The following is a 25,705-nucleotide window of genomic DNA, read 5'->3' as shown; positions in this document are numbered from 1 at the left end:
ACCCATTTCCTGATAATATCCACCCTTCTAGGAAAAAGGGGGAATTCTTTGTATCTAATTATGTTAAGGAATTAAATCCCTTCATGTAAGATAGAAAAAAAAATACGAACACATTAGGTTACATTCTTTAACTCAGAGTTTTATCCAGATTCAGTCTATAATTAATTATGTAAGATTAATAGAATGAATCAAGTTTCATGAAATTACGTGAAGCTTAGGAATATCTGTTACAGTGGCTATGTTCTTACCTCCCTTCCTTGACCTTACAAATGCTACTCAGTAACTTTAAACAAGGGGTAAAAGTAATCTCTTCTCTGTTGCTAGGAAGATAAATTACTGTAGATGGGAGGAAAACATACAACTTAAAATCAACTTTCTTTATCACTCTTGACATTCACCAGTCTTTACTTGTGATCACCTTGAGATGGGACATCAATTCAGAGTAATAAGGAAGGGTCAATGAAAAGCTAAACATTCTCAAGAACCCATTATAACACATCTCCAAGGGATTCCTGTCAATGCCACAGCATTTCAAATACAGTACACAAGTTCCAGAGAAACAGCTTCATGAAATGGAGACAATGGGTATCTGTGCGGGTCTTATGACAAGAAATTGACCTCTTATTGGGTCTCTCTTCCACTCCCTACATGTTTTTCTCTCTATAACTTCATGAGTAATTCCTTAGAAAACATTACATGTCCATTTATCAACAGTCTATTGTGAAACAGTACATTTTCTGTATACTGTTGTCATTGGCAGGGTTTTCTTAAAAAGTAAGTATATTTAAGAGCTTTGACTTAAGAAAGTTTCTTTGTCACGTGGATAAGGATCCAGAATTGATTTCACGAAGTGAGTTTGGAGTTGGATATACACATCTGTATCTATCAGTAGATGTTTAGCTCTTTACATTGTGTTCACCTATAATCTGTTCTAGCAGATAGCTCAAAGCCCTGTGCATAAAAAGAACTTAATAAATAATTATTAAAGTAGAAAAAAACTATTTTCAGTTTGCTATGTAACAGGGATGAGATTAGACACTGAGAACTCAAAGTACACTTTTTGTGTATCTAGATGTATAACTGGAGTTTATCCCTTACCATCACTTACAGTTATAAATTATTTAGAGAAAGAAGTGGAATATTGTCTGCCTATTGTTATATTCCATTTAGTTTTACTTATGGGGACAGGAGACAGAATGATTAAAATGATCATTATCCAAACTTTAATATTTAGCCTGTAGAATTTTCCTTCTCTACAAATATTTTACTTAGCATTGTTGACTAGTTTAAATGTCTGAAATAGATTAGGGCCATGAAATTCATTATGCACTAAATAATATGAGATTTAAAAGTGTTATTTGCTCTAATGTACAATAAGAAAATTGTAATGGGATTCTTAAATGTTCAGGTAGTCTAAATGTTACATATGAGAACTGCAATTAAATGTAACATTGTTACATATAATTGCGTAATTGTGGACTATGAGCACATTTAATATATTTGAAATTATTTTGTGGAGCCTCCATAAGTAAAAATGACTAAAGCTTGCCCAGGTGTTCAAGTTTTGCTCTTAATTCTCTCTCACACTGATGAACCATATTCTCCCTCAGTCTTCTCCATCTCAATTAATGCCACCATATAGCCATTTGCTTCTAAAATCTTGAAGTCTTCTTTGTGTTCTTTTCCCCTTTATTCCACGCAATCCCATTTTTCAGCAAATCCTGTTGGCTCTGCTGCCAAAACATAACAGCTCTTCAATCACTCTATCTAAATCACCATCTCTCTTACCTTGTCTGTGCTGGTAGCCTCCTAACTCATCCCCCTGCTTCCACTCTTGCCTGCTTAAAGCCCACTGGCCACAGAACAGCTAGAAGGCTCTTTCTAAAATGTAAATAAAATCATGTTATCCCTCTCTATAGAGTAGATGATTAGTAAATATTTGTTGGCTCAATTAGTCAAGCAGTGAGTAATGGTGCTATAGCTATGGAAGGGTCAATAAGACAGGGACAGGAAAAACCAAAGATTCAGGGAGCCCAGATTATAAGAAAGCCTTGATTCATTGTGTATAATTCTGTCTTTACTTGAAACTTAAGCATATGAGTCTACTTCTATTCATTGGCCTTCCTGTGAACACTTGACAGCTTACCCAGAGAATTCCACTGACGGCCAATCAAGGTTTTTTTCTTGGCCACTTAGAGTCGAAACAGCTGCCCAGGTTTAATTAATAGTCTGCAGTTATATCTGGAGAGGAGCCAGTTTGAGACAGGTGTCTAAATGAAAGGGAGATTCCTAGCTCTTTTCATGAGTCACCTGTCTGGGTCTGGTGAGATAGACTCAAAGTTCTCAGGGGGGACGGAACTGTTATTTTGGAGTTCACTCAGGTTGAGGTTCCTGCATCGTGTTCCAGTGCCCACTTTATCTGCTGGTATTCATCATACAAGGAGATCCTAGGTTTGATTCTGTGAAGTTTGGTTTCAGGGTTTTTAAGCAGTATCCATTTGCCAGGAATCTCCAACAAAGCAATAAGAAACACAGCACTGATTGTTATGGTGCAAATGTCACAACTCATTTAAGGGGATCATCAAGTGATGACAACAAGGATTCAAATGAGGGCTTACTCTTTGATCCACCAGGAGTTTAAATGGCAATTATCATTAATTCTTGGATTCCCCCAGTCCTGATAGAAATTCGAGCTATCAGAAACTATCATTTCGCAAGCAGACAGCTATTAAAAGCACATTAATAATCTATAGAGGGCATAGCATATGCCTTTTAAAAAGATTTGCAGCTTGCTTCTATGTGGCAAAGACACGGGACTTCTCCAATCTAATTACAAAGCAATCAGACAATTTAATTAATCTGGAAATCACTTTCTTAACAATAGCTGCCACTAAAATGAGGCACCCTGTGTAGTGCCGTTAGGTAAAGTATGTTTTTCCTACACTGCTTATGTATTAGCCATGCTAGTTCCCCAGGGGGATCATGGAGTTAATTACCTGCCTAATGCCTGACCACTACTAAGGTTTACTTTACCAGGTCAGAAACAGCAGCAGCGATACCAGCAGTCTATAAAGTGTCCTAGCACTCAAGCATCCAAGAGCCAGCAAATCCCTGGGAGCAGCAGGATTTTAGTTATAAGCAAGTGCTGCACATATGGGCAGAGAATTAACTGGCACCAGTTTTCATTTGGGAGTCTCTCAGGTATTGCTTTGCAGATGGGTGGATGAATTCAGAGAGCAGTGCTATGATGAGTGAAGGTCATGTATAGGACTCAGGTTTCACTCCTTACTCTCATCCTGGGGAAGCACTGTGCATGTGCACAGCAGTCAAGTCCTCATCGCTGAGTTTAGAATATATAATATGTGCTTTATAATTTGGCCTGTTCTAAATTAGCAGTATTTTGATCACTGTATAACAAAATAGTATTGCTAAGTCTTCAGAGACTGAGTAGGAACCAATTTTTATTTCAAATAAGAACAAAGACTTCAGAGATTGACTTCTACCTGCCTAGTCTGCTAGTCTTATAATTCCCCGTAAGGAAAATGGAGGAATTTCTGTAATAAGTAACACGGAAGTCTATAGAATGCTCATTTACCCTTTTCTTCTGTTACCACCACCACTCCATTTCTCCCCCAAAATTTCCTATTAGAGGGTCAGTCATTTTCCCAATCTACCCACATTGGAAACATCAGTCACTTTTTTAGCCTGTATCCTTTTTCACTTGTTTCTAATCCGCTAACGACTATGCTTGGTTTGCTCATCAGAATATCCTTTCTATTGACCTTCCATGTCCTGGTCTAGGTCCCTCCTCCTCTGCTACTTTCCTGGCCACCCATACCAATTACACTCAGGCCAGTTTAGAACCTCTGCCATCTCTCTCTTGCCTCCAGGTAGTTCTTAAAGCCTCTAACTTATCAGTACCAATAAACACAGCTCATTGGCTTTCCCAGTCTGAATTCCCTTCAGCCAGGGAAACTGTCTCGATTGCCTTGCCCTACTGTGTTTGGGTCGTTTCTGACTCCTTGCTGAAGTCGCCTTCTGTTTCTCCTCTTACCTAAAACCTGCTAAACTGCCCTCAAATTGAGCTAGAGTCCCTTGTCCTTAAGGAATTATCAGTTGCTCTAGCCCACATCACTCTCACTCATTTTCTCTAATATCCTCTGACAGCTAAGAGCCTTAATGATAATCTGTGTGTGTGTGTCTGTGTGTGTATACATATATATATATATATATATACATATTTGCATTTTAATTTAGCTTTTTGGTCTGACATGAAACAGAAACATCTGCGATTGGTAAGATAGAACCAACACCTCTATAGTCTTGAAGTTGAAGATGTGGGAATTTAAGTTAGGTTTTACAGCAGTATAGTAGATGAGAAGAAAATGAGGGAAATGTTCAAGCCATGGACCTAGAAAGGCAGCCTAAGATGCGAAGGCAAAATCTGAATATGGGAAATGGTTAATGGCAGCCTTGTTTTTTTTTTTATTTTATTTATTTTTTAGAGCAGAGTTAAATTCACCTCTTTATCTATATCTCTGCCCATTCATCCTGAAGATGATGGGTCAGCATGGGGACCATTCACTAATATCCCTAAAAGTGAAAAGGGTTTTAAGTCAATTCCTTGTTTCTTCCTTCTTCAGATTAAAAAATATATGTTAATAAGCTCTCTGTATTGTTCTAGTTGATCACATTGTAATCTCCAGGTATAGTGTTTTCTTTACAAATAACACAGGGCTAAGAATTTGTTGCCAGGTTTCATTGGCCTTATGATTTCATTTTAAGTGAATAGGTGTAGCAGGGATTGTTCTTAGAATGTTTTGGCTTCAGATAATCAGTTATTGTGTTACATCTAATTATTTACTGGTAGTTTGCTCTATATGGTGTGTGAGCAAATTGAACACTTTTCCCAAATGAAAAACAAAATTTATATGAATATTTCTGGCATTAGATTATTTCCTTTAGAAAACAAAATTTTTAGCCATCTTGAAATTTGAGATTTTTAAAGGAATATGAAGAGAAATATACAAGCTAAATTAGGGGTGTCGGGAGAGGGGATGAAGGCTATTGAGAGAAGTTGAAAGAACTTAATTTAGCTGTGTGTAGATAAATGGACAAAATGAATCCTGGATTACTGGATGGCAAAAGCAGAATTCATTTCTCCAGGGGCCCAAGGAATAACAGATGCAAAGCTGTGATAAATTTCATTGCAGCAGGGGGAAAAATGCTTCATGATTCTCTATCCATAAAGAAATGGGCTTCTCAGCGCTTCCCAGTTAAATGGCTGTGATTGTGCTGTCTGTCATAAAGTTAATGTCATTTGTTGAAGACATCACTATAAAATTTGCAACCTTAAGTTAATTGAAAAATTTCAGTAGAGATATAGCCAGTCCAAAAGTCGTCAAGGTAACACTAAACTTATCCTCCTTAATGTGTTAGGCTATTCTTTCTGCACACTGGTAATAAATTGTTTACCTTTATAGCCAAGTACTGACTTTGACGTAAAATCTTGTATTCCTTACACCCAATTACAATAGTCACTTTCATTAAGAAACCAGTAATGTGGCAATTGGCTTGCCCTTAGGGATTAAACATAGCTTCCTGATTTATTTTTCCTTTTTCTAGAAGGTACAGGATTGCTTTGCAGCCTTTCCTTGCCCACTTACTTAAACCAGCTACAGTTCCATGTGGTCCTCAGACAATTCCGCCAATCTAATTAAACATGCAGAGGGAAGCAGGGTGGTCTGGAGTGTCCTGAACTTGCCCTCGCCAGCTGCTGGCCAAGCTTTCTCAGTGATCAGCAGCAGGTTGAGTGGGCTAATGGAGAAAGTAACAAGCCCCAGAGGAGCTGCCCTCCTTCCAACGAGCAATCACTGCCCCACACCACCCCTGAAGGCCTGGGGAAGATGAACTCTGCCAGCCTTTGTGTGGCTGTGGCTTTTTGAGGCTGCCTGGCCAGTCACAGTCCAGCTGCTTAGGAGCAGAGGGATTGTTGAGGAAAATATTGACAACGGGTAATCCTGCTGAGCCACTTGTCAATGCTGAGATAGATCTGGGTCATTGAGAAATAGGTCCAAACTGCTGTGGTCTTCCCAGTGTTTTACAACTAGTTCTGACACATCCACCTTTAAAATATGTGCTTCAGAATATGAGGATTTATCTTCAGGACTCTTATTCATTCTACTGTAAACAAAAAGTACTAAGGCTGCCTGCTAAAATGGAAAACACCTCCAGTTGCAGCATATGCTTACCCATGCTTCGTGCTCATTGAAATGTTCGCATCTGGAGGGTCACAAGCAAGACTTGTATATATTCATTACTCTATCAGATTGAAATATTTGTATTGTTATATCCATGCAGGACTCCTGGTTGGTGATATAGCTGAAAGTGTTTATTCATGTGTCTTGCACACTTAGAAAGCTGTGCTGGAACTCATGCTCCCCCATCCCCATCTCCTCCCCACCCACCCACCCCACCATCCCTGGTCCAGGTAAAACTAAAGCATTATTGGAGGAAAGGACATTCTACAGAAATGTAAATAAACTTATTTCTAATGAGAGAATTCTTGATGTGGAAATGATACACAAAATCATGTAGTAAATTTTTCTCTTTTCTCTCTCTCTAGGAAATAGCCCTCAAGATAGTCCAAGAAATTTCTCCCCCAGTGCCTCAGCCCATTTTTCATTTGCACGGAGGTAAGGACTTTTTGTGAGTGGAGGCATAAGGTTTTATAGAGAGAATCCCATTTTCCTCTCCCCCTCCCCACTTCTCCCCCTCCCTACTTCTTCCCGTCCCCACTTCTCCCCCTCCCCACTTCCCCTTCTCCCCACTTCCCCTTCTCCCCCTCCCCACTTCCCCTTCTCCCCCTCCCCACTTCCCCTTCTCCCCACTTCCCCTTCTCTCCCTCCCCACTTCCCCTTCTCCCCACTTCCCCTTCTCCCCCTCCCCACTTCCCCTTCTCCCCACTTCCCCTTCTCCCCACTTCCCCTTCTCCCCACTTCCCCTTCTCCCCCTCCCCACTTCCCCTTCTCCCCACTTCCCCTTCTCCCCCTCCCCACTTCCCCTTCTCCCCCTCCCCACTTTTCCTTCTCCCCCTCCCCACTTCCCCTTCTCCCCCTCCCCACTTTTCCTTCTCCCCCCCCACTTTTCCTTCTCCCCCTCCCCACTTTTCCTTCTCCCCCTCCCCACTTCCCCTTCTCCCCCTCCCCACTTCCCCTTCTCCCCCTCCCCACTTCCCCTTCTCCCCCTCCCCACTTCCCCTTCTCCCCCTCCCCACTTCCCCTTCTCCCCCATCCCACTTCTCCCCTCCCCCTCCCTGCTTCTCCCCCTCCCCTGCTCCGTGCCTTGTGAGGTCCTGCTCATTCTTCTGTAAGGCCTTCTCCAAAGCCCCACTGGCCAAAGAGCTTAGACTGCCACAAAGCTTTGTTTTAACACACCTGTTTTAACAGTTTCAAGGCAGCAATTTAGTGATCCCATTGAGAAAAAGCCATGCATGGGCTATAGGATGTTTTCTGCTTTCTCTTCCTATCATGTTTGCAATTGGGCACCAGACGTCAAAGATAGATGTCTCATAATGGGACCACTGAGTCAAGAGGAAGTGTTTTCATTGTTCAGAGAATAGCAGGCACACAATGTCTTGTCACACCATGTTCATTGTGGATTTTCTGCTATGACGTAGCCAAGTCAGAGGAGTGTGCACAGTCATTTCTTCTGTGTTCTGCATGTGGAATTCATCTGCTTCGCCCTGTCAGATGCAATCCTTCACCTTCCTGGGCTCCTTCATCCCTCTCACATGCGTAGCTTGTCCTCTTCTGCCCAGGAAAAACACTGAGAAAACAAAATGGCACCTTCAGCCAAGTTTCTGAATATTCAGGATAAACTCAGTTTATGGTCTGAATGCCCTAGATATTTGCTCAGTTTTCCTCAGAGACCTAACTATATCCTGAAGTGGATTAAAGCAGCACTTAATAAAGACATATAGGTAGGTTAAAAAAAATACTTGTTCTTACACATGTGACTAACCAGCAAAACTTGCAGTGCCCTCAAGACCGTTTGTCAGCATGTCATGCATTTTACATTACTAAGTCTAGAAAAAAAAGTTGCAGCATTTTCAGAGTTCTGTGTAATTAAGATTTCATTATAAATCTGATGTAAAAAAGTTTGTTCTTTCATAGTTTAGTTGTTTCCCATCATGTGTTAAATGCCTTTATGTATCTCACCATGGGGACAATACAAGAGTGATAAAAACGTCATCTCCGGGGAACTTATTGAGACCCACACACTGTTTTTACCCCCAGCTCCAGCTTTTCTTTTTTTAGCTTATTTAGTGCTGTAAGAAAATGTACTGGTCCCAGAAAGCCTGTTTACCCAATGAATATTAATTCATAGTAGTGCTACTATTCCAAGTGGAAAAAAATCCTATCAAAAATGATAAATAAGTGTTTACTATAGTCTTTAAAACATATCTCTATAAAGGGGAGAATGCATTTAATTATTATAAGTAATAAGAAAAATGGAAATCTCATGGAGTGCACTTAAACATGACAGAAATCACAGTATCTTAATCCTGGCAGATTTATAAAAATGAAGAGAATCTAATAATTAAATAGGTGACTGAAGGACACGTGAATCTGGTTTCCATGCTATTAAAAAAATACATAACCCCCCCTCCCCCGCCCGCCAGGCATGTTAATTTTTGACAAACCATAAACCGTGACAGGAGATTATCACAGGAGACCTCTAGTTCATTTTGCATGAATTTCCGAATGGAACTCCCTCCACACTCTTCAAAAAGTATTAATTTAGATTGGGACATGAGCGATCATCATTTTAAACTGTTACTCAAGTAAACAGAACCCCGTGTTATGAAAACTCAAATTGGTATATTTTTATGTAACATCTGGGATATTTCTCTCCATTTTAGAGTTGATTTTTCCTCAGGCAACATGGAGATTCCACTCCTAGGCCTCTGTTACCTTCCATTTGGTGCACATTGCTGAGCCTTTAAGAAGTAATGTCATTTTGAGACTCCCACATTTTATTGTTTTGTAAAATTTAGTCCAATTGAGGAAATATTGCTCTGTTTTTAAAAGTAGTCTTGGGTAAAGGGATAAAAGTCTGGCTTATTAATCTTTTCTGACCTTTCTTACCTTATGTGATAATACTTCCCTAGTAGCCACCCCTTGTAACAAAATAGTCCAAGTATAGACTAGAAAGTATAATGACACAGACTTGCTTTCTATATTTTCAAATGCAGATTTGAGAGTGAAATTATTGAATTAATTTTTTACTATTAAGTAAAATAAAAGATGAAAGTGAGAACCATAGTATAGATTTTGTCTGCAGCAAGGAAACATTTTCACATTGCTAATTGTGGTATTAATTTGCAATCCACCTGATTGTGGACCTACTTAATCCCTTTTTCCCTGGCTGTAAAATGGAGATTAAAAATACTCTCCTGCCTTTCCCAGAAGTTGTGGAAGTTTATGTATTGCAGATTGCTTTCACTTTTGGTGGAAACATAGAGCCCTCCAAGAAATGCTGTGGTTCTCTCCGAGTTGCCTAGTTATTATGCACTAAGTTGAGTCTCCAAGTGTATTTCCACAAGCAAATTACTACAACAAACTTGCCTGCTGAGTTCAGGTCATCAGACAGTTGTTGAGTACTGAGCTGGAAGTCAGGCCTACTAAAGATCATTGGCTCTGGTTATCGGTTTCCAGATGATCCTGTTTTTCCTGCTCCCTTTCTGTTTTTACTCATTTGAATCTGCTGAGTCTGATCGTTGTAACCTCCCAGTTACACCTTCAGAATTCTGGAGTAGATTTTAGTTAGCTATATTGGCATAGTTCAACTTGTTCCAACATCAACTAGAATATTCGGTCTATCATTCCAGGCAACTATAACAATAAATCTGCTTCCTCTTCATACAGTTAGAATAGCCAGGTTGATACTGGAACTTTTCATTCTTTCTTTGTTGTATACCATATTAATGTAAATTTTTGTGAGTGGTATTGAAATGAGGGTTGTTTTTTTTTTTGCTGCTCTTTTTTGTGTCCCGTGTTCCCATCAGATGTTTTTCCCTTCTTACTTTTTCATTTAATGTAACACCAAGATTCCCACCCACAAGGAAAAAGACTCTTTTCAAAAAAGGCTTGTTGCATTGGCAAGAGTGTAGTCTTGTTTTCCTATAACATTTTATTGGTAGCTACTGCAAAGAAAAGACAACACTGTTAGCAGGATCCAAATTGTACTTGTGTGATAGCTTTCTTGAAGAAAGGGCATGTTCTCTCTTAAGTGCTGTATATAGCATGTCTAGTAACTTCTGATGTGCAGTTTTCTTGGTGATGAAAATGCAGTGGTCCTTTGTGCCCCATTTGAGTAAATAGACCCAGAAACTTAGGGAACTTTGTGAGTTGTAAATTACACAGAGTACTGAGCACATTCTTGTGTAAACATCTTTCTAGTTGTGTGTTTTCCGGAGCAAGCAAATGTAATTTATGCTTCAGAACTAATAAGAACATGTCTTCTCTTGGAATTGCTCATTCATCTGAAATATGTTCATTGATACGTGAGGGGTAGGAGAGTTAATGAATCACAAAACAAAATCATGGTGGGGAGAAATTGTGTCCCTCACTCTTTCCAGAGACTAATTTCTGATAATTGCTATTAAATGGACTGAATAATTCTTTTAAAATCATATCCTTTATCAAATTGCAGGTGTTTAAAATATATAGTGCAGGTATGGATTCTTAACTCTTTAATAAGTAGCCAAATAAAATAATATCAACCAGTGTCCATTTAATAATCAAATATCTTTATAAGCATGTTATTATAATTACTTTCTTCTTAAATCATTAACATTTTCAGTTGTTTAAAAGTATTTCAAAAGAACATATAACTTATTTCAATATCTTTTATCTGGTATATTTACATACATCTTATTTTGCTTCTTTTTTTTAACATACTTGATTCAATTGTACTCCAATCATGGTACAGAAATGACAGGTAAATTTTACTAAAATCTTAACATTGTAGTAGTTCTGTGATTTGTCCACTTGAATTTTTCCGTTTTGTCTTTGTGGACCATTTGCATTTATTGGAGGTTACATCCATGGCAGCCTATAATTTTATTTTCCCATGAATATAAATTTAGGCTAAAATGTCAGTTTTTTACATTAACATCTAACTGTGACATTTCTCAAATTCAAGCCTAATGTTGAATTCCCTAACTTCAACTTGCTGTGAATGTATCTCTGGTAAATTTTGTCCACTCTTGTCACTTGGCAAGTTAACATGATAACAAACGTAATAACATGAATTACAAAATGTCCATATGTGACACTGCAGTCTTATTGATCTAAAAATGCAATGTTGCTTTTTTTAAAGTGTGTTTTTCCTTTTTTTTGCCCTTTGACAAATTTGCATAGAACATTCAAAATGTTCTGTGGCTTTTAAGGCACAGTCTTATTCAAAATTGCATTTAAAGTAATAGCTCTGGAATGCCAGAGATTTCAGAAAATGTGCTTTCTGGTGTCCCCTTCCCTCTGCAGCAGTGTTGTTTCTACTGCTGTATTCACTCATCTGAGACCCTTGTAATGACCCTTATTCACAGCCAAACTCCAACTGAGAAACCACCCATTCTATCATCACTTGAAGATAAAAACCACCCTTTTCATGGCTCCTGCCAGCTTTGCCTCTAAGACTGAGGCAAACAACTTTACTCTTTGCATTAAGTTCTATCACTGGTGGAGAAGGTTTCACTCTGCCCCCACTGTTAACTGGCCAGAGCTGGGCTGCATGCTCAAAGACTCTGCAGGAGGCTTTGCTGTAACAAGCCAGGTCATGTCCCAAGGCAGTAACTCTTAAGAGATTCTAAGCATAAGGTCAGTTACTTACTTAATGCTAAAGTTATTTGACACTTCAGGCCTGAGCCAGCCATGAGCCTAATGAACCCTTCTTCCCTAAGCATGATGAGTAGAACTGTTCCTTGAAAATAATAAGCAGAAAGTGTTTTGGTTGCAAAGAAAGTCCCCGCAGGGCCTTGTGCCGTGCCGGAAGTCAGACCCTTCCAAAGATCATTTGCTCTGATTATCAGCTTCCAGATGAGGGTTTTCCTCCTCCCTTTCTGTTCTTATTCATTTGAATCTGCTGAGTCTGACCATTGTAATTATCCCTGGTATTCATTTTGTCAAAGTATATTAGTGAGACATCAATAATATGGATCAACCCATTCACTTTCTACTTGTTTGGTTGTATTGATTCAGTTTAAATAAAAGTCAACCTACTGTATAATGTTTGTTTACCCTGACCCTTGCTGAACATTTCCACATCCTCACAGACTATGTTTGTGTCATCTGTTTGACTAAAAATACTTAGTTTCCCTGGGGTTCCCATGTGATAGTACGCCAGTGTTGGCCTAAGCTAAACTCACTTTCTCAATAGGACTGATGGACGCCGCTGGTCGTTGGCTTCTCTCCCTTCCTCTGGCTATGGGACAAACACACCCAGCTCCACGGTCTCTGTAAGTGCCTGACTTTTTTTTTTTTTTTTTTCTCTTCCTCACAACAACAGAGCTATTACACAGGCAGTGTTTTCTCTGGGTGTTTCCTGGTAGGGAGGAGAAGATAAATTCTGCATGTCTGCCACTCTGAATAAGTGACGCATCAAATGATGGCCTGACAAAAATAAAAAGGACATACTTTCGCTACAAGCTTTTAAACTGTAGTGCATAAATTGAGTAAGTTTCAGGATCACAGGTTTGGAGGAGACTGGAAGCTTTCATTTTAATAACATTTGGTATAGTTTGGGGAAAGAAAACACAGTCTAGTTTTATTGCTTTGGTTCCATGCCAGTGACATTAGTGCTAAAAATGCCATTGAACTTTGATAGACTGGGTCTTTCTTCCTATTAGATAGAGGTTTGTTTTGTTTTGTTTTCTTTCTCCTTCAAAGAAAAAAAAAGGCAAGTCTTAATTTGTCTGTGCCTTCTAGGTAAGAACTTTCTTTTCTTCTTTTTCTTTTTTTTTTTTTTTGAGATGGAGTCTCGCCCTGTCGCCCAGGCTGGAGTGCAGTGGCGCGATCTCGGCTCACTGCAAGCTCCGCCTCCTGGGTTCACGCCATTCTCCTGCCTCAGCCTCTCCGAGTAGCTGGGACTACAGGCACCTGCCACCACGCCCGGCTAATTTTTTGTATTTTTAGGAGAGACGGGGTTTCACCATGGTCTCGATCTCCTGACCTCGTGATCCGCCCGCCTCGGCCTCCCAAAGTGCTGGGATTACAAGCATGAGCCACCGCGCCCGGCCAGAACTTTCTTTTAAGAAGGAATTAAAACAACTTAGAAGAAGGTTAAGATAAATAAAGACATGGTGGAATTGTGAAAATAGGATAGAGGAAAATGGATAATCTTGCCCCAAACTATAACATTTCAACAAGAGACCTAGCAATTACTGGAAACAACTCAGTAGGTTAGATGTATGTTTTTTTTAGTTTACATTAGTAATCATGTGGGATAACTGTATCTGCAGGGCTATAGAAACAAGGTGGTCATTTAGAAGGGCCTAGTAGGTTGCAGGTGTTCAATATATGGAGTGATCTGGCTCTCTTTGTACCAGCGAGGAATGTGGACCTAGAGCTTCATTTTGTCAAAACCTCTGGTTTATTGTTTAGGGATATCCATCTATTATATTTTTTATAGCCCCCAGCACTCCATTAAGCACATAGATTTAGCCGCTTAATAACACTTGAATGACAAGAAACTACAGTTAAATAGATAAATTCTATCACCTCTGCCTTATACTGATGTATTTCCAGAATTCCAAGTATAATAATATAACGTAGATTTTCTGGAGTACCTTTAAAACCAAATTGTTAAAAGCTGTTGGGTTATTTTACCATCTCTTTATGGTATTTCATTGAGCAGAGGTAATTTATTTTTCTATCCATTATTCCATTTTGTTGTGATATATGAGTCTATTGTCCATTTAGATCATATTTTTAGAAACATCCTAACAACCTTGAGTAGTTTCAGAGGCACATCAACATCAGTAAAAGATGCTTAAGAATCCTGAATAGCGTGAATGAACAAAACTGTCAGTAAATAATAGTGAAGTCATCCTTGATTCTTATGGCAGTCACTTTCAGTGGTTACTGGCCAATATTTTAGACGTGTCTTTTAACTCCAAATTGTTTTTTTTTTATTTCAACTTTGTCACCTTGCATTGCCTTCAGTCAAGTTTTATTATAACTTGGACATAGAAGTCTCTCTTTTGCAAGAAAAATAGGAGCGAGTTCAGGATTTGTATTCGTTCCATCTTTAGTAAGTCATTTATCATTTTTAAAAGTGAATCCATTAAAAAAGATGAGCTACGTAAAATCAGACCCTGTTTGGTACAAGTAATGTTTAAAATAATTTTGTTTTATAAATACTTGTTATATGCCGGGTACTGATCTAAATTCTTAAAATGCGTTGGCTCATTTAATCTTAGTAACATCCTCTATCATGTAATTGCTGTTGTTTTTTTCATTGTATGGGCCAGAAATCTGAGGCACAGAGAGACTGTTTAACTGAGTGACTGTTTACTGTTCCCTGGTTTTCTCAGTAAGAATACGGTAAGCAGTTTTAGAACCTAGTCTCTTGGCTCTTTTAAAGGAATTTACATGGCGTTTTTTTCAGATAAACCTTGTAATTAATAAAGCTGACCTGGTCGTCAGTCAAAATGAAATCGTTGCTGTCTCTAAATTCTATATGTGCCTACGGAAGACACCCCCAAGACTGTTTTTAGTCATACACACATACTTTGTGTTTCTAACAGCTCTTCTCTGAAGTGTTTATTTTATTGAAGACATTAGTATCGTATAATTATTGGGCTCAACGTTCCTATTTTTTCCTCCAAAATGAAATTTTAGCTTCCAGAATTACTGCTTTTGCCAACAGACAGAAGGGACTATTAAGATGATGGACTGCAGGTGCTGTAGTGTGAAAGTTCAATTATTTTTTCTCCTTACTGATTGTTGATAAAAGTGATGAGCGAAAACAAGAAAAGCTACTTCTCTATTTTTCTCAGTTTCTTTGTGTTTCTGTTCTTTAAATATTAGGGCAAAAAGTGTGTAAAATTTCTTAGTAGTTGCAGGTTTTTCTTTTCTAAAGCTAAGCTGAATCACTCTTAGATCCTTATTTCCCTGGGTTAACTGTTAGTCATTTAGCCAATCAGAAATGTACTTTAACTATTTAAAAAATCAAAATGTAGAATATATACAAATAAAATTACAAGCACTTTGAAAATATAGTTTAAACTTTACAGATAATTTCAGCTGTTGTCTGAGTGCCAGACTGAAATGTAAACATTATAATATCTGTATCCTTTGGCTATTATGGAAACTGCAAAATTGCTAAATGTTAAAAATGCTATATTCTGAAATTTGAAAGATTTAGCCAGATGAAGTAAATCAGTCATCCCAGAGAATATTCAGTGTTGTGGTTTCTTGAAACATCACAGTTTGCAGTTAAAATTAATTTGTGGAGCTTTTCCAATATGATATCCAGATAATTCTTAATTTTGAAATAAGTACTATAGAATTGTAGCAGTAGGAAGACATTCTCCGATATGTTTCTTACCAGATAAATTATTTTCTGCTGAAAGTACAGAAATAAGAATATAAATACTCATAAAAATATGAGGTATGTCTATAAAATGATATGATTTAATAAAAAGTAGAAACTTGTATGTGCATATGAATAGTATCCTTTGCAAAATGGTTACCTGGAGAGACTAAATGCTTACTGAACGATATCATGACTCAGAACATGGTTTTGGAACTCTAATTGCCTTAAGAACTAGCAGCATAATTTTTTGTGTAAATCTTCATTCTTTGGACCCCTCTCTGAAGTCAATAGATACTGTTCCTGTGCAAGTACGGTTGCATGGTATCTTGAGCCTGGTGTGTTTTGGAATTTTCATTTTTAGAAAGGTAACATCCCTGTCCTGTACGTAACAGACCAGCAACAGTGGGGCCAGCCGCTCATAATCAAATATATTAATATTTCTGCAGCAGTTTGAATCAACATTCATACTAAGTAGATTAAATAAATATTTTAAACAGCTTCCCATCGGTTCAGTTGGTGCTTTGCCACCAAAAGAGATTACTGTAAACTTAGGAACAAACTTCTGAGTTTGTGGGTTTTGAAATCTTGGATACAGGATTGTGGACATTTATTTACCTTTGAAACATATCTGTAGATTCTTAATTCTGTTTTTCTATTTGCTAATTTCCTTATCTTTTATCACCACTGCTTATCTCCTGCTTGCATTGATTTTATTTTTTTCTCGATTTCCTGACTTGTGATTTAGTTCATGTGTTTTATTTCTTTTTTCTTAGTGAAAAGTGTTTAAGGCCATGACTATACTTACTGAATAGAGCTTTGATTTATCTCATAAGTCTAGTAGTGCTCTCATTTTTTTATTGCTTGTAAAATAATCTCATTACATTATAAAAATCCCTGTCTCAATATGTACTTAGTAAGATGTTTTATAATTTCAAGTTATAGGAATAATTTTTAAGCTTTAGGCATTAATTTCTAGTTTTGCTGCATTGCAATGTTTCAGTATTTATGAAGGATACTCTTAATATAATGATTTTTTAAAAAAATGCGTACTAGAACTGACATTTTAAAATAAGTGGTATCTTTCAAAATATGCTTATTCTAACCATGTTTCCATTTACTAAAAAATTTCTCAGTCTGTTTTATTAGAATTACTTAGGGGGTTTACCTCCGACTAAAAATGAAAACAATTAGTTTCTTTGCTTTTTAGTTAAATGTTTCAGATTGATTAAAAGCAAGGTTCTTTAGCTGTTCGTCTTTCCTGTCTTTCCTTGTTCCAAATGTTGAATGACGATTTTCAAAAAGCAAATCTACAGGCATGGAACAAAAAACTCACCACCACTTGAAGGTTTTTTTTTTTTATTTTAAGTTATAGTCTCAGCCCCCCACTGCCCCCAAAGAAAAGGAAGAAAGAAAACTCAATTCCAGATTTTAAAACAGTGGCTTTATTGAGAAAAGGATCTTCTTTAACCCCTCCCCTGTTTTGCTCATGCCACACACTGATGCATTGTAAAGAGAGGTTTCATTGCCTGATTGACGATCTCACATCATACCATTTATTTCATGTTATTTACCTAAAAGTCAGCATTTGATTTTGAGCAGCAGTAAACTCAGGGGTGCCATGTTCAATTGAGAACTAATCTGTGATACAGTGCTCCCTAATGTCACTCCAGTGGTCGCTTTCTTGCTTTGGCTTTGACTGGTTCCGATCCATTTTCAGAGCCTGGGTTTTCTCCAGAGAGAAAACCATCTTTTGGGAAATTATAAACAAATGAGGCAAAATATGGAAAGCATTTTGAACTCCAAGAGAGAACCTCAAGTTATACATTTAGGCAGTCGTTCTTATAACTTTAACATGAAAAAGAAACAATAAAAATGGTGGTATCACCCAAGTTTAACTCATCGATCTCTCCTGTTCATTTGAAGAGTTTCTTTCTGAGGTAGTTATGTGACCTCACTTTGGTTTTTTTCAGTCATCCTGTTCCTCCCAGGAGAAGTTGCATCAGTTACCATACCAACCAACACCAGACGAGTTACACTTCTTATCGAAACATTTCTGTACCACCGAAAGCATCGCCACTGAGAACAGATGCAGGAACACGCCAATGCGCCCCCGTTCCCGAAGTCTGAGGTGTGTGGGCCTGGCTGAAAACCATTACTTAATTGGATTCTCTATTTTCAAACATTTGAGTGAACACTTCGGTCCTTTAGGTCATATGTGTGTTAACTGACTTGCAAACTATTACAAATATAGTGTGAGGTTTCCATGTACAGATAATATTGTTAATTACCATTGAAAGGCATCTTATAATTTTCCTTTTCAGTTCTCACAGTTTGCTGATTGCAGCAGTAGTAGTAATCATGATGGTCTTGGGACTACCTATGAAAATGTGTAGCCACTGGAAATTTCAAGGCAGTGCAAAAGCAGTTAATGTTATTATGTTAAGAGGTAACAGCTTGGTGGAAATAGAAGGACAACAAGAATAGGAGGATTTTTTAAAATTCCAGATTCCATATTACAGAATATCTTTTTATTCTTTCTTCCCATCATAAGTCTTACTTTCTCTAAGACTGTGAACACATTTTTAGGAGTTTGTGTCACCTGAAGTTTGTGGATGCCAAATGTAGTCCACCTAACTCTGAGTAGGGCCAGTTTTACTGTAAGTTTGTTTCTTCAGGAAGCAGAATCTAAAACAGAGCTTCTTGTTCAGGATGTTTCTTAGGGAGTGCTTCTGAAATTAGCACCTGTGGGAGGGAAGGGAGAGGCAGGATTGGGCAGAGGGAAAAGTCCAGCAGCCTTAGCTGACTCCATGGAGAGCTCGGGAACGACAGGACTCAGCAGAGTTGCTCCCCTGGCCCAAATGCAACTTCTTTTATATCCCTACCTCAGTCACCGGGTCCCTCACTGGATGTGGCACCCTGGGAAAGACTCAGCCTTAGGCGAGATGGCTTCTTGCAGCTGATGCCATCCCTGCAGGGACTGACAGCTGAAGGTTTCTGTGGACAGCACTCCCAGAAGCCAGGCAACAGGTCCTTCTTTGAAGGAGGGATCAGGATAGGGCATCACCTTATCTGCTGCAGTGTGAGATCTTGATGCTATAGAATTAGTGCACTTTGATATATTAAGGTTTTGTTATATTAAAAAATAGCTTGTTTATTAGGTGGTCAGTTGAATATCAAAGTTTAATGAGAAGCAATTTTCCTTTGTACTTTTTGTCTTTACTTAGTCTCATAAACTAATACTAAATATAGCCACACTGGATAATTATGAGACGTGTTAGATTATTCTGAGATATGGAATTAACAACTGGTTTTACTATTTCATCTACAGGCGCCACGTTTTACTACATTGGTGCCATTTTTTGTTTTATTAAAGGAATTCCTAAGGTGCGTAGTATAAGCTGTATCCACTTAGGAATATAAACACACTGAAGTTGCACAACTATATATCACTAGGAAGGAAGATAAACCTACTATTGAAAGAGTAAAGAAGAATGCACAATAGTTGTATGCCTCTGTTTCATATAATACATAATGCCTACCTCAGCATCCTAGATAAATATTTGCTAGGCTAGAAAATGGATTTCAATTATGACACCTGTGCCATGGAAGACTCTCAGACCTCTTTAGTGATGTGTGGCAGACCGCAAATGTATGATAAAAGTGTGAAATTACACTGTTAAACGTGTCCTAGATGTTGCTCTTTGTAGCTACCCTATTTTATTTTATTTTGCAGTTTGTTAATTGTTTTCCAGATCTTATGCAAGCTCATACTACATGCAGAATATAATTTCAATTTACAAACATTTTCTGAACTAGTATTGTATTGTAACTATGATGATTTTGTGGCATTTCACTTCTTGAGCTTTCTTTTTCAGTCCTATTCAGAGTGTCTCTGTGTTTGTGGGAATGTATGTGTGCCCGTGTACTAATGACTGATTTTGTAGTTTATTATCTAATACACTTTTCTTACAAAGGTTGCATAGTACTTTTGATGCAACTGACTGTTTATAAATAAAAAGCTTATTTTCATTTCATGCTGTGGCAAGTTTAAAAGGGTAATTTGCTTTGCTTGCAGCCCTGGACGTTCTCCCGCCTGCTGTGACCATGAAATAATTATGATGAACCATGTCTACAAAGAAAGGTTCCCAAAGGTAATGAATTGAATTGAAGATGCCTAACATCTAAACGAACAGGCACCATAGGTTTAGAGTCTGTAAGGTTGTTTTGTTGTAGGAAGTAAGGGTCCAATCTAGTAATGATTTGCATAAAACAGCTCCATAGTCTTCTTAGAAAGAGAAAATAACTAAAAAAAAATGTTAAGCAACAACTGCTGAGAACTAGCTGTGCTCTATGTGTGCTGAGCTGGCTCTAAAGTGAACCTGCCACTTCTGCACCACACACGGGGTGGGCCTGGTGAGGTGCCGCAGGGAGGGTCTACTTTGAAAGGCCTCTAGACTGTGCACTTTGTACCCATATTCTGGGCCTGCTGCCATATTGCTAAGTAGAGACTGTTTTTCTCCGTTAGAAGCCTGTAGATTGGTGTGTCATGAGAGTTGTTGTTGTTGTTTTTCCACATTACTTTTCTGTGATTTCCTATCTCTTTAGACATTGTATTTCTAAACCTATTAATTTAGAAGAGAAGGCACAGTTGTCGTGTTCTCCAATTAGGCTGGTAAAGGAACGTGAATTGAGAGACAATTGTGAAGAGCTGCTGCCAAGCCCCTGGCTGCAAGGACCTGCTCTCAGATGGTCCCATTAGCTCACCTTGTTTCCACATCTTTCCCACCAAAGCATTTCCGCACATTTGGGAGAAGGCCACTCTCCATGTTTTTCTGATCCGCCCCCACAGCCTGTGTTGCCCTAATCAGGAGAACAAATGAAAATCTTTGGTTTCATAAATCAAGAGTAGAGTACTTATTATTTGCAACTAACCCAACATTGATGTCATTGATTAAAGTTGTTTTAGCTGTTTATCACATGTCACTTGCTCACCAGGGAAACAGATACTGACTGTTACCTAGTTAATGCAGGTTAGGATATTAGAAGGGAGGAGGAGGGAGGAAGGAGAGGGAGTCTCCTTGCATATATAATTAATGTAAGCAAGGAATATGGATTAGGCAGTAGGTGACCAGAGAGAATGAAATGAAAGTTGGAAAGGAAATTTTAGATTTATTTTACCAAGGGAGTCCCCTGGGACTTTTACATAGGATGTAGCTTTTTGGCAAAAGAAGGTGATATAAGATGTGTGCTCCTGGCACATTAAAACCTATCCAAAAAGATACATTTTTAGCTTAGGTTGTGGAACTCTAGCAACAACCTGATGTTTAAGTACAAAAACATAAATGTTTGATATTTTGGACAGTCCATCTGAAAGAGCCCAAGATCTTAAATGAAAGCATAACAATTCACAGATATAATTTGAGTTATTTGAAGAAGCTTACAGAGACCATTTTACGTTTGATAGAACACAGAAAAGGGAGATTATCATTCTGAAATATTGATTTCACTTATGTATCCTCAGATCTGTATTTCACATGCTGAGGCTGCTGCTTTTTTAAAGCAACTTTTTAAGAACAGTTTTAGCTTCACAAAACAAAATTGAGCAGAAGGTACAGAGATTTCCCATGTACCTGGGAAGGCTGTGCATGAATGCCCCCCACATGCATTAGGGTTCATTCAGCCTTTGTGTTGTATAATCAATGGGTTCAGACAAATGTCTGATGACATGTATGTACCATTATTTTATCAGAAGTGAGGCTTCTTTTAAATTTGATTTCTAGAATCCTATATAACGACTTGTGGAGGTCTCTGAAAATGCTATAAAAATGTGATGATCGAATTGTGTACATGTGTGTTTCCTTGTATTACATCTGTGTTTGTGTGTCTTCTCTATATAGGCTACAGCTCAGATGGAAGAACGTCTAAAGGAAATCATCACCAGCTACTCTCCTGACAACGTTCTACCCCTAGCAGATGGAGTGCTTAGTTTCACTCACCACCAGATTATTGAACTGGCTCGAGATTGCTTGGATAAATCCCACCAGGGCCTCATCACCTCACGATACTTCCTTGAATTACAGCACAAATTAGATAAGTTGCTACAGGAGGTAAGAACCATGTACCATATAGTTTTCTGATGTATTTTGCTTTTCCCTGAAAACAATTTCTTTTTGCTTACAAGCTATAACCATGAAATGGAGTTCACATTCCAGAGAAGCAAAAAAGAAAAAAAAAAACTCACCTGATTGCTACTTGCTATAAATTGATTCTGGTCATTATTTATAGTAATAGAAAATTAATGTAATAACCTTTACAGGAATCTTGGGACCCAACAATCTATGACTCTAGGATAAGTGAATTGTGAAGGATTTTGAAGCAGTGATTTTTCCCCCTTTAACCATAAACTTATAAATTACCTGAGCGTATGTGTGTTATTTGATGATGCTATCTAGTTCTATATCTGAAAAAGCTAAATGGAAAATTGCTGGCTTCTTCCAGGCTGTGTGTTCTATTAATTAACCTGCATGTGGTGTTGGGTAGTAAATGGCAACTTATATTTTCATTAGTGTCAGTTATTCTTCTAACAAAATATCCAATTTCCAAAATGACAGATAAATACAGGACCCGTCTAGGCCTAACACTTGCATGCCTAGCACCTGATAACACCCAGGACAGGAAGAGAGTCTGTATGGGGGAATGGAATGCATGTATAATATTGCTCTTCTGGCTGAAATTGTCCAGCCACAGCCTAAAAAGAAACCTATTTAGTCTATGTATTTGTATATATTGTATTTTTGTATCTCACAGGGCACAAATTATACCTTTGCAAACATAATTATAGATAGTTTTCTCTAGACATGAATATGTAAATAATTGCAGAAAACTGAAGGAAAATATTAGCGTCCTGATTTTTGAGAACTCTATCTGTCCTTGCCCCTGCAGAATTTAGCTGGCGAGATAATATGCTTCTCTGGCTGGCAGCCGCTGCTTTTCTCCCCTTTGCCATCTAGGCCTTCTATACTCTTTCCCGATTTCTCACATTGCAACCGACTGCAGTCCACTGATGCAGTCCCTTTCAGACTATCCTTAGGGGTGAACACATTGTTTTGGGGATTTCTGTTAATTTCTAACTTGGCATGGACCTGTTCTCTCCCATAAACTAAAAGGAAAATTTTACAGGAAAATGATCATGCACTTGGGTTTCCCGGCAAAGTAAAATTGCTAAATGAGTTACCTTACAATGTAAAATTGCTGTAAGAGTTGCCCCATGCTTACGCTTAAAATTGTACTTATCTCATCACACACAGATAACAGTCGTGGACTGTTCCCAGTCCACAGGCTGCCCTTTGACTTCTCTACACTAGAGTATAAAGTCTCTGTGGACAGGGATGTTATCTGCTTTGTTCACCTAGGATGGTGTGTGACACATAGAAGGACTTTAACATTTTTTGAGTGAATGACTTCTGATACCCCTCAACTCACTGACATCCTCCTTATTGTCATATCCACTGGACATTTTACTGGAATATTACTGCATTCAGCAGTGTTAAAACCCTCCTTTTCTCTGCCTTCCTTTTAATTTATTATTCTTGGGACATCTGACCATTTCTTCTCTGCCTCTTCCAGGGGTTTCTCTTCCAACTCCTGTTTTCTACAAGTTTTCTCACGATCTCGTCTTTAGTCTACTCCTCCTCCCTCTCTCCTAGTGATCTTGTTGGCTGTCTTGGATCAAAGACCTATAGACTCTAATGGCTTCAAATCCTTACCTCAGACCAGTAGTCATCTCTCACATTTCAGAATCATGGATCCACCTGTCTACTGAATATCTTTCTACCTGGACAGCCCGCTGAAGCAGCAGTCCCAACCTATATAAAACTAGACAGCATTTCCTCAACCACACATGCTTCTCCCACGTTCTTTTCATCCATCATTGGCACCGCCGTCTACCCAGTCACCTGCTAGAACTCTGAGAATACTAGACTCCCTCTCTCCCTTCATCAAGCAACCCATTAGACGTTCATAGTTTACTTCCTAAATATTTCTACAACCCTTCTTTCCTGTTCTATAATCACTACCTGGCTCAGACCCTCATCCAGCTCAGACCCTCATCTTCACCAATCTGCCTCCCTCCAGTCTTAACTCTTCAAATTCATACTTTTATGCAGCTGCAAGAATATCTATCTAAAACTCTTTATTGGCTCTATCTTGCCCATAAGTAAAACCATAACATGGCCCGTTGCTGTGCCCTTCCTCTCAATGCATTTAGCCATAATGAATTGTACTGACTTCTGCGGTCTCACTTTACCAGCAGACAGGGGGCTCTTTGAGCAACACGAGTCACCTCTACCTCCCTGGTGCTGAGTTCAGTGCCTGGTGTTTATCGGTTCCTCAGAAACCATGGAAGGGAGGAAGGAAGAAAATAGATACGACTGCATGCCAAAATATTCAGTCTATTAGGATGTATCAAGTAATCTAATTCTGCTGTTGCTTTAATCAAATCAGAGTCCAGAAAATGCTGGAAACACTATGCATATTACTATTTATGAGAATATTTTGAAAGTTATGTTTGCTAAATGGTGCGCTTTTGAACAGAAGAGGCAGACACAGGAATTCTGTAGTCAGCCTCTGTGAGATACTCCTAATTCTGCAATTCTGTCCCAGGATATTACCATAGTTACCAGCTTAGTCCTGTGTTTTTCATTCCTTTATAGGCATGCCCTGAAAAGGGTAGGATTGCTATCCAAAGCTATTTACACTGAAATTCCCTACTTAATTTTGTTTCTGTGACAGACGCAGCAGATTGTTTCATGACAATTAAAATAAAATATTAGGGTTTCACAGATCATGTGAATGGATCCTATTATTATTTTTAAAATACTGATTTTTAAAGAAATTTCTTTTTTGGCCAGAGAAGCATGTATACTTGTGGCATAAAGGTCTTGTTGGGTATAAATAAGAATGGTTTCTTGTTTAGCTTTACAGATAAAGAGCTTCCTTCAGTCCTTTTGTAAAAATTTAAACTATTTGCATAATCACATTTACAGTATTTTTCCAGAACTCGGAGCTAATCCATTGCAGGGGGCCTGCCCTTTTTAGATAGAGCCAAATTGTGGAACTTGCCTTGGTTTCCCCAGGATGCAGTTAATCAGTTCCCAACTGTGACATTCTGTGCTCTGTAGGCCTATCTCCTAGCCATTTTTCCCATTGTCTGTCTTTTGCATAACCCAGGTAAAATCCCCCTAAGGTTTGAGCAGCTTAATGCCTTTTTAAAGTCCTGAGGCCTAAGACAATTCCAGATGAATGGTTTTATGTCTCCATACTTTTTTGCACTTAGAGAAGTTTAGCCAAAGACAATAAAATACATAGGAAGCTCTAACCTACTCTCAAATCTGGGTCATGGTTATGTTTTGTAGTGGCCAACCCTTAAAATACAGACACAGGGTATCCGTTAGTGTTTCCCCTTTGGAGCTTGCTGGTAACAGCCGGGAAGAAATTTCCCTTCACGGGCTAATCGTGTCTTTATTTTGTGTCGTTTTAACAGGGCTCCTTCTCTCCACTTAAGTTAGTAGATAAAATACTGTTTGAGTTAATGTAAATTATATGTTTTATCCTTGGTTATGGCTGATCATTCTTAGAACTAAGAAGTTAGAATGAACTGATTACGATTTTTGAAATGGAATTTATTTAATCTAAACTGACTTTTTAAGTTTATTAAGATACAAAATTCTCATTTCTCTTTGAAGAGAATCCAAAATGTGTTTAGGCTTTTCAGATTTTCTTTATATTCCTGAATTTATAAACCAAAAATTATTATAGTAGAAGAAAGTTCAGTATCCTGCCCAAAATGTCAACTAAGAAGTTACGTGTTTTTTTGCTTCATCTTTAAAGTTTTTTGTTTAGTTTGGTTGAGGATAAATCATAAAGAAGATGTAACCATATTTTTTGGCATTCACTGGATCTTCCAAAAATCTGTTTTTGTTGCAAAGCAAAAATTGGGAAGAAAATTTAAAGACAGTTTCAATATTTGAGATGTATATATATGTGCATCCTTATATATGTCCTAGCATCCTTCCTGGTTACTAGGACCTGTCGTTATATTTACTAG

At 38.2% G+C, this 25,705-nt stretch overlaps 1 protein-coding gene across 11 annotated transcripts in view; it reads left to right on the top strand.

Annotated features, from left to right (window-relative positions):
• Window positions 1–25,705, top strand: part of MAST4 (microtubule associated serine/threonine kinase family member 4) — a 581,240-nt gene that overhangs the window by 494,665 nt on the left and 60,870 nt on the right. For 8 of the 11 annotated variants that reach the window (XM_055251510.2, XM_055251508.2, XM_055251515.2 and 5 more), the window contains 5 exons: window positions 6,626–6,695; window positions 12,442–12,520; window positions 17,571–17,728; window positions 19,676–19,751; window positions 21,498–21,707. In XM_055251510.2, the coding sequence (XP_055107485.2) occupies window positions 6,626–6,695; window positions 12,442–12,520; window positions 17,571–17,728; window positions 19,676–19,751; window positions 21,498–21,707 (593 nt within the window). Of the gene's footprint in view, window positions 1–6,625; window positions 6,696–10,995; window positions 11,005–12,441; window positions 12,521–17,570; window positions 17,729–19,675; window positions 19,752–21,497; window positions 21,708–25,705 lie in introns of all 11 variants that reach the window. The other 3 variants (XM_055251507.2, XM_063623229.1, XM_063623230.1) reach the window with 1 other exon arrangement.

Source organism: Symphalangus syndactylus, chromosome 18, assembly GCF_028878055.3.
Source record: "Symphalangus syndactylus isolate Jambi chromosome 18, NHGRI_mSymSyn1-v2.1_pri, whole genome shotgun sequence".
Lineage (NCBI taxonomy): Eukaryota > Metazoa > Chordata > Mammalia > Primates > Hylobatidae > Symphalangus > Symphalangus syndactylus.
Note: the sequence above shows the minus strand (reverse complement) of the source record. Positions and strands in the feature narration are given on the sequence as shown.